At 41.1% G+C, this 14,401-nt stretch overlaps 1 protein-coding gene across 2 annotated transcripts in view; it reads right to left on the bottom strand.

Annotated features, from left to right (window-relative positions):
- The window catches only part of FRMD4B (FERM domain containing 4B), a 2,055,076-nt gene that overhangs the window by 825,271 nt on the left and 1,215,404 nt on the right, over positions 1-14,401 (bottom strand). For both annotated transcript variants that reach the window (XM_044077901.1, XM_044077900.1), the window contains exon 8: positions 12,507-12,590. In XM_044077901.1, coding sequence (XP_043933836.1) covers positions 12,507-12,590 — 84 coding nt within the window. The remainder of the gene's footprint in view (positions 1-12,506; positions 12,591-14,401) is intronic.

Genomic DNA, 14,401 nt, shown 5'->3' with positions numbered 1-14,401 from the left:
TGTTCAGACACTGACATCCATATAAACAGAGTAATGCAATTTTGAAACAGTTATACTAATGCAGTAGTCTGGAAAGGTTCACAGCTGTTGTTGTCCAGGCCAAGCCCTTCAAATAGTACAATAGTAAAGACAGACTGGGCCACAGGATACCAAACAATCAACAGTAAGTAATGCTGGTGTATAGTTCAGCAGCTTCTATCTACACTCTATACACAATCACTAGGTGGTACAGACTTCAGTTGACCAAATGGGATGTAACTGTTACATAACAAGGCATAACTGACACCATCACAAGCACACTGATAAACAGAACAGGCAGTAGGGCCTGCATTAACCCAATTTATGTAAGTAATGTCAATATAGGTGAATTGTATGGTACTGTACATCCAGATATCTGAAGGCAGCTCTCACCTGATACCCCCACACATTGTAACAGCCTAGGTTATTTATGGTGCACCCCCCCCTCCAGACTCAATAATACAAACCCATATGCCACTGTTACATACACTGGCCTCTGGAGTGCATATGGGCACACATGTATGGTGTAGGTGAAGCCCACACATATATGGCACCAGCCCCACCGTATGTGTGGGGGATAAAACAGCAGTGGACTGCTGGCAGGAATGGCAGCGTGATATACGTATATATGCATATGTATCACTATCTGTATATGTGTAGCCATATATCGCTCTGTATATGTATATATCTGGGTGTGTATATGCATATATATATATATATATATATATATATATATATATATATATATATACATACATATATGTATATATACATACCCATCTATATATGTCAATATGTATATGTGTAAGTAATTTCTATGTTAAATTGTTAATCGCTATGTAATCCAATGTAACTACTGTCTGTTTATTTTACTGTGGTGCTTTTCTCCCCGGGCCTCCGCTGAAAATGGACCCACGTCCAGTCGGACACTCCCAGTCAACAAATTTAAATAAATAAAATAAATAAATAAATAAATATATCTATAGATATCTGGATAATTATATATACATACATTTCCACCATATGCCCTGAACATGGAGTGTAGTCCTACTTCAATCCCTATAGTCCCAATTACGTAGTGCAAGGGGATGTCTAGCTGGTATATCAGTAGACTACTGCTACTGTAATAGTGATTGTCTTCACAGACATGGTGTGTGTGGGAGGTCACATCTGCTTTTCACATGTGCGCCATTGGCTACTGACAGACATCCTAAAGACATCATAGTACAGTACGGCTGCTAGCACGTAATGCTACTGTGGACTACAGCAGAGATATTGGCCAATATATGTGGACATTCTGACACACTCTGGACAGTACAGAGGTATACACAGAACCCCTTAGTGCAAAACATGTGGACCAAGCCTGACAATGTGGATGTTAACAGCCATGTAGATGGGTATAACACGTAACGACTGGTATACATATGCCCCCATAGGGTATGGATTCACACACCCCTGTCTGTCCTGACACATAGTAACCGCTAGCACAGAGGTGCCATGGCCACATACTACCCACTAGATACTGACATACATTTGTACAGCATCCCACTGCTCTGTCTGGCATACATGACTGCTAAGGGAGGTCCGGCAGCAGTACATCTGGCAAGTATCTGGACATGACATCTCACTGGGTAAGTACACTAAGCTGCTAGGCATGTAACAAAACACTGTGCAGGCTACAGGTAGACTGGCTCAGCACTGGCCTACATATTCTATGGGGGAATGCACATGTATCTACATATACAGCAGACTCTACAGGCATGTCACAGTACAGGGAAGATATACCTTTGTGACAGTGCATAGCTACATCCAATGTGAACACAGCCACAACCACATATTGTACACTAGCATATTATTACAGTAAATGGACTATCTGTTCAACACCATCCTCATATGTTCCACTCACACACAAAAGCTACGTATACTGGGCCGCTACACAGTGTGGTCCAATGCCTGCCTGTGGTATGGGACATGTGTGTGTATGGCCCTACAAACATGTAAGCTGATATGGTACCATACAGTGGAGCAGCATGTAACATCAGATAGGATGGGAACAAGAACAATGACATCTACCACAGTCTGTACACAGGCCAAAGTACATATTAACATTACACACACTGTCGACATTCACCATAAGTACACAGACCTCAGTACTGTACACACAACCACAGAATGTCCTGGTTATGTCATCAAATATAACCCCTACTGTACATAACATGTGTAGCAGTGTGATATCTCACTGGCTTGTTATCAGATATGATGTCACTAATTATGGTGTACAACACATATGCACCTCTTAATGCTTGACATATGTACAAAGGTTGGCAGAGGTGTGGCTGGAAGCACATACACAGGGTCAATATTGACATGTTGTTGTGATAACCTCATACATTTACTGTTGTAACAGGGTTTGTTGCAACATATGTCCTATGAGGGATATGAAGTCAGTAACTGTCATGGTTCCACCATCTACAGACTGCAATCCTCACACTACCTTCTGCAGTTCACAGACAGGTGCTATGTGGGTAACACATGAAACCAAAGGCACCACACACTGCCCAGTCTGCAGATGACCCTACAGATGGGGATTCCTCATACACATAGCACTGATATGGCAGGTATTGCAACATGTAGGACAGCCATATCCACACACACACCCTGTTAAACCAACATTACTCCAAATGCAGTATAGCAGCACTTACAGTCTGGAGTCAGGTCAGGCACATCCTCCTCCTGTGTGTTGCCCTGTTTCCACAGTGTATGTCGTTAGAGGCAAATCCCCATTCCATCTGAGATGCTGTTTGCCAAACAAAAGATTGAGTTCCTGCTCACAGGGAATGGAAAGGCCCAACCCCAACAAGATGTTCCTACATATTGGAGTGTGTTTCCATGCAACTGGTTATGGGAATGTTACCACAGTTCTTCCACATGCAATCAGCTAGAGGAGGGCTGCAATTTGTGCAGAGGTCATCAGCTGATCACGAGCATCACTTAAAATACACATGCTGCTGCCTAAGCAAAGCAGGTGTAGGTCTCCACATCCACCAGAGAGGGAGTGAGAGAGGCAGACAGTGTCAAAGACAAGTCAGGGAGGGGTGGGAGAGTAAAACCTTAGCATGTTTGTGACATACACCTACCGGCACAGGGTACCAAACCCCTGAAGACCATGTAGTACTATCACATTTCCATGCAGTTATTGGATGCGCCACATAGGTTACATGGTGAGGAGCCCTCAGAACGTATATGTGCTGGTGAGTGACATCTGCAACAGGGATATGGTAGCTATAGGGTAGGTGTAGTACACATCCCTGTGCGCATGACCAGGTGCCAGCGACAACACAGCTGCACTCTCACAGGGACGTACAAACACTGACACACTTGGCAGGGCCAGGAATACAACTCATCACTAGTGAGATCGCCACAACACATTACTGTGCAGGTATCACATGCACCACAGGGGTCATACAGAGGTTATATGGGCAAAGGGTATGGGGAGGTGTCTGACATCAGACAGCATGCTTCAGTATGCCAATGGGAGCTGTAGTGAGTGTGAATGTGATCATGCGCATCATACAACACACACACACAAACACACACACACACACACACACACACACACACACACACACACACGCGGTGCCAGTACTGACATACATGGGTGCAATTCTTCACGGGTGTGTGGTGGTTGACTGTGCCAGACAGCTATACAAGGCTAGGTGATTGGTATACCTTGGCATCAGGCCACATTACAATGGTCTGTATTGTGGCTAAGGGGTGTAGTTTCTGGATTTGCCCACACAGGTGAGTATTGTATCCACCATCCAGTCACCTGGGTGACTACTGCATGTGGCCAATGCTGTGCATCGCTTACCATGTATGTCTTCCTTAGTCCATGACATGGACAGTGTCTGGGATGTGCACACCTCCCACATGCATGTACAGTGACATGTGGAACTATACCTGAGGTGTCTGGCCCATGTTGTGTACACAGATTATCATCAGATGTGCTAGTCTTGGCCTCCTGTGGTGGGAATAGGTAATAGACAGCAGGTTTACCCTGCATCTACATTGATAGCATGCTAAGTGCATTCCCTGGTGTCAGTGGCATCTGTCCATACAGGGCATGTCTTCAGGCATGGTATGTCCTTTGTGGGTCACACTTGATGGCACCACAGGTGTTGCAGGTGTCCAGTGGGGAACATATCTGCATGTCAGTGCCTATTGGACAGATGGACAGGGTGCCATGCCCTCTGTAGCCCACTGCAATCACTCCAGAGTTACTATCAGTGGGCAATATGCAATGTACTACCAACATATTGGTTGTTGTCTAGGCAAGTGTGTGTGTGTGTGTGTGTGTGTGTGTGTGTGTGTGTGTGTGTATGAGACATGGGTAGAGAGTGTTCTCTGGGTAATACTGGTGTTGCTCTGTTTGCCTGGCCTTGATGTCACATGTATGGGTATGGATTTGCATCCCATCCTCTTGGCTATTTCACATCTGTTATCCCTGTACGGTAGACATTGTGATATATACTAGGGCCACCATATAAGAAATTTGCAAAACCCACTTCACATTGGGCCCAGTTGTTACTCAGTCACAACCACCTCCACACAGGATACGAGTTACAGACACACACACACACACACACACACACACACACACACACACACACAGGTCATGCTGGGATTAGAACTCCTAACTAACTAGTTTATTACACTACAGGACTATGCAATTATAGTACACGCCAAGGAGATTATTGGAGTACACCTTCCCCAAAGGTGTATTTCACATTGGATGACAAGTAGGGCAGTTGAATTGTAGGGAGTGTGGCTAGGCTAAAATGCATTACTCCCTACACAGACACTGAAGCACACACAAAACATCCACAACCGGCATGTGTGGGTATTATTTATTATTATTTTACATTTGTTGACCGGGATAGTCCGTCTGGGTGTGAGCCCATTTTCAGTGGAGGCCCGGGTAGAAAAGCTCCAATAAAACAAGAACAACATTGACAGGCACAGTGTTGGTTTTACATAGAATTTAACAGAAATATCTAGAGACAGTAAAGAAAGTACAATATACAAAGGAGAAAGTTATTAAAATATAGTAAAGTCATATATATATATATATATATATATATATATATATATATTTTTTTTTTTTTTTTTCTTTTGAGGACAGGGGTCCATCTTTAGTTGATCATTTGAGTATACATTAATATGTGTACATATGTATACCCTTAAAAAAAAAAAAAAAAAAAAAGGAAATTATACTCATTGTAGGTAGCTGATAGTTGGTGTTAGCAAGTGGGAGTGAGGTATACATGGAGACTATAAAATTTAGGAGATGAAATTTGATGTGGGCTTATGTGGTATTAGCCTGGCTTGTGAGGTGGTCTTTGAGCAGAGTTTTGAATTGGTGTAGGTTGGTAGCGTTTAGGATGTGTTGAGGGATTGAGTTCCAAAGTTTAGAAATGTGGAGGGAGTAGAGGGCGTCCCCGGCTTTTTTGTTGCTTTTGGATACTTGGAGGAGTGTTTTGTGCGAGGATCGGAGTTGCCAAGTGTTGGTATATGGTTGGAGTAATTGTTGTAGGGCAGGGGTTCTGTTTGGCTGGCATATTAGTTGGTAAGTAAAGACAAGGTGGGTATAGGTTAGTTGTGGGAATTCTAGCCAATTTATTTGTTGTAGGGCAGAGCAGTGATGGGACCTATACAGGGAGCTACTGGCGAACTTGGCTGTTTTATTGTAGACTGATTCAAGTTTGGTAAGGTCAGTTTTGTTAAGGTTTGTAAAGATGGGAGAAGCATAAAGAATAGTAGATAAGAGATGAATCCCGGCAATGCATAGTCTAGAATGGCTAGTTAGGAAAGGATTAATTTGGTAAAGAGAGCCTAATTTGATGTGTTTTTTTAATGGTTTGAGAGAGGTATAGGTCGAATTTTAATTTGCTATCAACTGTGACACCTAGTAATTTGGTATGTGAGCTGGTGTTTATAATTGTGTTGTTGGAGGAGTGGATTTGAAAAGTGGCTGAGGAATTGGGTGTTTTGGTGGGGAGAAAGAGCATGAGTTTATCTTGTTTGGGTTCAGTATGAGGTTAGTGTTAGTTAGCCAGGATTCTACTTCTAGGAAGGAGTGTTGTGTTATAGGCTGTAGTTGTGTCAGAGAGGGGGTGGAGCATATCAGGGTAGAGTCATTTGCATATTGGATGACAGAGACGAGAGATGTGGATTTATGGAGTTGATTTGTGAAGATGGTAAAAAGTAGGGTGCTTAATATGGAGTCTTGTGGCACTCCTATGTTAATGAGCAAAGATGATAGCTCCTGTTGCCATCTAACAGCCTGCTGGCGTTTGGTTAGATAGCTGTGGAACCAAGCTAGGGAAGAATGACTGAGATGTAATGTGTGCAAAACCAAATGCTGTGCACGTGGGTACTGCACGGCCGGAAAGTAGCATTCAACAAACACAATTGGCCAGCAATATTAGCAGTCAAAATGCAGTCCAAAATCGATAGTGAATAAATAAGACTTTATTTACATTTATAAACAGACCGGTTTCAGCAAATTCATGCCTTCTTCAGTGTTAGACAAACGGACATACAGAACATGAATAACTATACATATTTATACATCCTGCTAACCAATGAAAACACTGGTATGCTCCTGTCATTCATGAATAATACATGAAATGGCAGAACTAAAACATAAAAAAGAGACCAAGGCAACTATTCAGACCCATACCAGGATATCACAAAAACATTTAACATATACTTGACCTACAATAAGAGTAGTATATGTAAAATGATAAATGTATGCACTTATACCAAACACTTAAAAATATTAATAATAAATTAGACCACTATATATACACACATATGTAAAGTGTAAATATTTTAACCACATATAATAGATCCCAACTCATGTAGAACACAGCCAGAGATATTGTCAGGTCCCATGGAAGCTGTATTCTTGGCCTTGGACAGTGCTGTTGTAACCTGTGCAGCAGTAATACTGGGTACCTGGCAATCTACTGGTATTGTGACTGGTCCTTTGGGGGGGGGTACAGTTGGCACTGAATCTGTTAGCCAGTACATTGGCAATATCTGTTGGCTCAGTATAGGAGGTACTATTGTGCAGTAGCTCAGAGCAAATCTGGGTATTGCTGTGGAGATTCCTTACATAACTATAGAAGGCCTTGTGGTTGTCTTTACTATCTGCTGCAATTCTGTTTTCATAGCTAGCTTTAGAGGATTTGATGAGGGATCTCAACTTTTTGTTGAGGATGATAAGGGAGTTTTTCCAGTCTTGGGACTTCACCTTATTCCACATCAGTTTCCTCCTTCTGTTGTAAAGTTTGTTTATGGCAGGGGGCCATCAGATTGGCTTCCTTTTTTTGGAGGAGTGCGTCTTGGTCTGTTGGGCATGGCAAGATCCATGCATTTGTGTACGAGTTCGTACACTGCATTGGTGTATGATTCGGCAGTCATGCAACTATTCTCCATTTGCATGGGTGCCGTGAAGTTAGCCACCACTGTTTTTAGGAGCCCAAAGTTAGCTTTGGAGAAGTTTTTCATGGTTGTTACCTTTGTGGGGGTGGGGGTATATGGATTTTCAAGATGATTAGTTTGTGGTCGGATCTAAACAGGGGGGAGTTGACTACTGGTGTAGAGCAATGGTCGCCCATGTTAGTAATGACCAGGTCAAGGATGTTGCTACCTCTAGTGGGGGTAAGAACAAACTGGTCCAGGGCATTGGAATTAATGAATTCCAGGAAATGTTGGGCAAGTGTATTGGCACATGAGTAGTTTTCCCAGTTAATGGAGGGGTAGTTGAAGTCACCTAGTATGAGAGTGTTAGGTTGGACCCTGATATTCTCCAGGGTGCTTAGGAACATGCAGTGTGAGTCTTGGGACATAGTTGGGGTCCTATAGCAGGCTACGACCTGAATCACTGTCTTACCCATGTTAGCTGCACCTGAAGTATCTCAGATACGTTATGCTGGGCTACCAGTATGGAGGTGTGCGCATCCTTTATGAATATGGAAACACCATCGCCTTTGGAGCTTTGGTTCAAGTTCTAGGGCCGCAAGGTGTGGAATGAGTTATAGCCTGGTATTGCAGGGGTGCTTTCTGCTGCCTTGAACTAGGTCTATGTTATGGCACAAATGTCTGTTCTCCATTTTAAGGAGTGCTTCGAGCGAGTGCATTTTGAGATGTAGACTTCCAGCACTGAGCAGCATGACCCTCAGATTGCATTTGTTTGTAGCTGTTACGGTGGTAATTTGGTCTGTGGAACACTGCCTAAAAAAGGCACTATAGGGGTTGCAAGAGCCTTGGCCAGTATCCAGAAGCCCAGGGGTGACAGATGCAGGCCATCTTTGGCAAAGCATCAAGGTCTGTCAATCATGTCATCCCAGGTAGACAGATACTGGATCCCCTGAGAATGACACCAGAAACTTAGCCAACTGTTGAAATCAATCATTTTCTACTTGTACTGTGGTATCATTCTGGGTGATGGTAGGATGCTGCTCAGGGCTAGGGTCATACTCGCCTGGGCTACATAATCCGAGAGCTCCTCCATGTCTCGTTTCATGTAGTCCAGGGAGGTACATCTCAGCTCATTCACTCCCACATGTACAATGACAGAGTCATATTTGTACCTGTTGTTGAGGGACCTGAGTGCATGCATTATGTGGTGGATCCTGGTGCCTGACAGGCAGCTGACTGTCACTTTCTCCTTATTCAACCTAGTGAGTAGGACATCAGTGTGCCCCACTATCGAGTCACCTATGACTAGTGTGTTGGGCAAATAAATGTTGAATCAGTATCAGGCCCAAATGGAATATACAAGATATTCATGGATTGGAAAACAGGGCATTTTGTAAATGCAATGAATGAATGGTTGAAGGAATGGTTTGTTTATGAAGAGTTATGTAGTGGGATATTAAAATATATATGGAAGAAAGATGAGAAGAATGAAATAAAAAAATTGGAGGTTCATCACACTAAATAACACAGAAAATACATTTTATGAGAATAATACAGAACAGAATGGAAGAAAGAATGAGGAATATTATGAAGAAAGTATATGGTATAAAAGGGAAGGGCTGTCAAGAATTTCTACTAGTTGTGATATAAATTGTGGATAATACAAGTAAAAGGGAGGATGTGAAACTTATGGTAGGTGATATTAGCAAGACATTTGATACAGTAGGAAATTATGCTTTGTGGGATATTATGGAGAAGTGCAGGATAGGTAACAGAAATGGGACAGTGTGTATGTCAGCATCTAAAATAATAGAGTGAGACTGTTAGTGACTGGGTGGCTGAGTAAAGAAATGTGTATGAAGTGTAGTATAAGACAAGGATGTCGTATGAGTGGAACAGTGTTTGCTTTGGTAATGAAGTAACTTATAAAATAAAAGATGCTAGACATGTGATGCAAAAGGGGGTGGTGATTCCAGTAGTTTTGACATATGGAGACCATATAGTTGTAGTTGCTAAGAACAAAATATGGATGTTCTTCGTGTTTCAATGTTGCAGTCATTACATTTGGGTTATCCTGCTGGCAGGTTGCCCTCAGTCGGCCTGAATTCTAAAGTCTTGGGTCCTGTGTCGGTTGCTGTTGCTTCTTCCCTGACGTCAGGTCATCAGGGTTATAAAAAATGCAGCCGACGCCATTTTCTTCAGTCTTTCTTGCCGCGCGGTGCCCGAAGCAGAAGCAGTTCACAAGTGCCGGTCGGCCGACTCCTGAGATTTACGTGTTCGAGTTTCAGATCCGAAGTCTTCATTAAAAGCTAAGTACCCAGTTGGGGAAACTTTTTTCTTGCTCCAGTCCGATGTCAGAAAAAGTTAATAATTGTATTTCTTGTGGGAAGCAAATACCTCATAAGAACTTTCATTCTTACTGTATTCCTTGCCTAGGCCCTGACCACGATGTTTCTAGTTGTCGGTTTTGTGCTAGATTTAACCAACACACTATTAAGTGTCGGTATGATTTTGCATTAAGCTATTTTGGGCGAAGATTTAATTATACAATGTCGTCAGATAGCCATCCGACTACTGGGGTTCACAAAAAACGCAAAGAAAAAAAAAGACAGGCAACCGAGGTCCAAAACCGACGACAAAGCTTCTCCTAAGCAAGTCGCCGGTTCTCAGTGAGGCACTTTCGCAGCCCCTGACGCCCACTACTTTAGAGTCGCAGGCCGCTACCGACTCCCACGTGGAGTCGGCCAGGCTGCTGGAAACTGAAGGTATTGGAGCCTCGGAAATTATTCCCTCAGATGGGTCCGGAGCCATTGAGCAGGCATCGGCTTCTGAGGGTGTATTCAGACCTAAACAATTATATATTAAACCGACTTCAAAGGCAAAGACTAAAACACCTTTAAAGGCAAAGAAACAAGTCACCAGCCACATGGACAGGCCTCTATGCCCAAAAAACAGATGCTCAAAATGGACGAAGACTTGATTACCTTGATCAGGGGTTCCCATCCCCCTCCTGATAACAGGCCTAGGCAAGAGACAGACTATGAATCTTCAGATCAGGTTTTCATTTCTTCTAATTCCTCTTCTGATCAGGAATATTCTCTTCTCCCCTATGAGGATTCTGATGTAGCGTCTTTGCTAGGGATACACTCTAGGAAATATGATGTAGATATGATGCAATGCAAGTGTTTGATAAAAGCAATGAAAGAAATACGTCTTCTGTGGAGGATGTACAGATCACCATTCAGGAAAAAAGTTTTATCTGGTGAATTCTGTAGTACTGGGAACAAAGGCATATATGTCAAATGTTAATATGATCCCAGACAAATATGAAAAAGAAATTGCTCAACTGGTGTTTTCTTTCATATGGGGTTCAAGATTAAAGCCATTGAAAAAAGGTGTGCTGTACATCAGTGTAGATGAAGGGGCACTGGGATTATTAAATCCGGTTGTTTATTCTGATTATTTAAACTTTTATACAGTATTAAAGGAGGTAAAGGAAGATAATGAAAAATGAACAGATGGAATGTTTAAATATAAGTACAAAAAAGTTCTGGGAGATGATGAGAATAAGAAAAAAGAGGGGAAAAAGAATATGTAAATGAAGAAATTAAAAATTATCAAGAAAAAAATACCACCACAGAAAATAAAAATTGATGATAAAAAGACAGAAGGATGTGGCATAACAGTGTGATAAACAATATTATTATGTAAATCCATGGGAAATTGTACTAAAAGAAGTGATTAAAGAAGTTAAAATAACGAAAAAGTGGCATTCCAAGATAGTAGAATGTCACAATTTCCTATGGAGACTGGTAAAATATAATTTACCAGTAAAGGGGAACAAGCCATATAAAAGAAAACTGAAAGTGTTTATTTTGTGGGGAGAAGGATACAGCAGAGCATGTTTTTTTTTTTTTGAAATGTAAAGAGTGATGAAACTCTGGAAAAAGTTGTGTGAATACATTTTTTGAGAATATCAATAACATAAGCAATATAGTTATGAATATTATTATGTAAGGATATTATAAGAACAAAAAAAAAGAATATGTAGGCAGGGTAGATAAGAATTTATTTTATGTAATGCGGTTATTTGGAAAGAAAGACTGAATGAAATGTTTAATGGGAAATGGATTTTGGCAGCTATACTGCAAAAAAATTAGATCATGGTTGTACAACAAGGACAAACAGGATGTTATAAGAAGTTATAAATAGTAAAAAAAAATAAAAATTTGTATACACGTGCCTGTAAATATGTATGTTTTGTAAGTATGCAAATAATGTTTTTTATGTTGTGTTAAATAAAGGATACCTTACTCTTTTTGATAGGTGCCACAGGATCTTTCACAGCAACCTGAGCTACCACCAACTCAAGAAGATGGGACCTCAGTTTGATGTCTCTTTCAAAGGACAACAGACTCAAAAGAGTTCAGCATCCCCCAGTGCTGCACTGTAGTGTCAGCAATCCTATCACCTGCACTGGAAATAGCACTAAAGACAAGCATGCTACCTGTTGGGTCAGTGACACTGCTGGAGGAGGGCACTTACACCTAAAAAGCCTGCTTTGGACCTAGACATTTTATAGTATTGCGCTAAAGCTATAAGAAATCCTGATCACTAGTCATGCAGATCTAATATTTACAGAAACCTTACTGCATAATATAAGAAAGCAATTCTTTTATAAGGCCTCTGCCATTACTTTTAAAGGTCACCATTCCATTTCATGATGCTCACAGGATGCAAGGCATCACCATATTTGCTAGTAGCAAACAATTTGCTTTATCTTTAAATCTAACACTACTTACACTGAGTCACCTCTCCCCTCTTTCTCCTCTCTTATGCATCAGTTTCTCTATATCTGTCAAGATGCACATGAACATTTGTCTGGTGTACCTTCTCCTATCATACTATTTATTTTGGCGTAGCACCTCTGTAAATCAAAGTGGATTAAAGGTATTAGTAAGACAGTTCTTTAATTAATACATGCACAAATACCTACTTACCAGTATGCCAGGGAAGGATGCTCCTGTAATGCCTTGGTGGGCAGCGCAGGAATTTTCTTCAAGTCGATTCTTACAGTTTCATCACTAAAAATGAAAAGGAGAGTTCAGCGACTGCCAAAAATGTGAAGAACCACTTCAGTAATATACAAATACCTGAAGAGAGCAATGCCACTCTTGAAGGAATGCCTGTGTCGTATCTCTAAGTTCCAGTGCATTCTGGCTACCATAACAACATGAAATGTGATAGCCCTTCTCAGATAACTCAGCCAGAGAAATAATGATACAAAAACAAGGACGGCTCTGTCTAACCTAGTAGCAACATACTGGGGCTATTCAGTCTGGAAGAGAACCAGAGCAAAGGAATGAAAGAAAATGCAGGTTCAGACAATCACAGATTTCATACTCATGGGTTAATGTTTACATTTGAAGAGTAACTGCAAAAAGATATCAGCTGATTATGTTCTGAATTTACAAGAATACAAAATGTCTTGGTTAACCAAAAAAAAAAACAACAAAACTTTAAATCAATTTAAATTTTTTTTAAAGAATATCACTCTTTCAAACTTTACAAGCATAATGTGTTGTAATCCATTTTACCAGCTGGCCATTCTCATTTTCCTTGGCTAAGAAAACAATTAGTGATTGACAGATCTGTTATGATGGCATTTATACTTATTTCACTATTACTCCTTAGTGTTTACTTGTAAAATTTCTCAGCTGTCCTTAAAATGTACAACTGTCTACCTGTACTCACAGCACAATTTCAGCAAATAAATCAACAAACCAAAAATGTCCCTTATGCATGTTCTCCAGGGTACATATGGACATATACACTAGGTTTTATGTTTACCAGGAATGCTGCTAATGGCTGTCTTCTCTGCTGTGCTGTAAGTACTCCTAAATGCTGGACTCAGGTCACATAATGCTATCCTACATGTGAAAGGAGCTAAATGGCATATTCATCACTCCTTTTTTTTAACTATAATTTTTGGATGTTCAATTCGCAACAGATAACAACTGTTATGAATCAAAAAAAAAATTCTTAAGCTGTTCCACACCTGTAGACTATTCAACATCTTTCAGGGTGCATTGCTTAAAGATGGATAGCACAATTTATATACACTCCTCTGTATTGCATATCAGGCACAGCATAAGGGTGCAATTCATAAACATTTATCACACTTCGGCAACTATGGACCCAGTGTGCTGGGACAATGCTCAGTACCTCATTCATTTCAACAGTGTCACGATCACTTGAAGCTATGTATAGCACTTACAGGAACGTGAGGTTCAGTGGGTTGAACAGAGGGCACAACATGGCAACAATGTGAAGCTTGCATTTCTACAAGGAAAGGTTATTTTGGGAGGGAGGCACTTTAAATAAATACAAAAGGTAAATGTCAAAGCAGAATGTGCATCCTGTGGAATCGGAAGAAAATGCATATACTTTGTGGCTTGCCATACACACACACACACACACACACACACACACACACACACACACACACACACACACACACACACACCCTGCTAATTATATACACTAACTCTTAGATCTCACAATCCTCAGTGAAACAGGTATTACATTTGGGAGTTTTGCTTATTTCAAGTGCTCCCATATGTGTGCGTGTGTGTGTGTGTGTGTGTGTGTGCGTGTGTGTGTGTGTGTGTGTGTGTGTGTGTGTGTGTGTGTGTGTGTGTGTGTGTGTGTATATATATATATATATATATATATCTATAGTATATGGTGGTTTGTAGGATGACGTTGGTGATTAAGAGGAGGAGGAGGAGTGTGAGGGCAGCACCAAGGATCAAATGGTGGAAACTGAAAAAGGGTAATTGTGAGGGGAGTTCAGGGATGAGTTAAGACAGGCACTGGGTGGCACCAAATAGCT

Source organism: Protopterus annectens, chromosome 7.part0 (assembly GCF_019279795.1).
Source record: "Protopterus annectens isolate FY-2018-M chromosome 7.part0, PAN1.0, whole genome shotgun sequence".
Lineage (NCBI taxonomy): Eukaryota > Metazoa > Chordata > Ceratodontiformes > Protopteridae > Protopterus > Protopterus annectens.
Note: the sequence above shows the minus strand (reverse complement) of the source record. Positions and strands in the feature narration are given on the sequence as shown.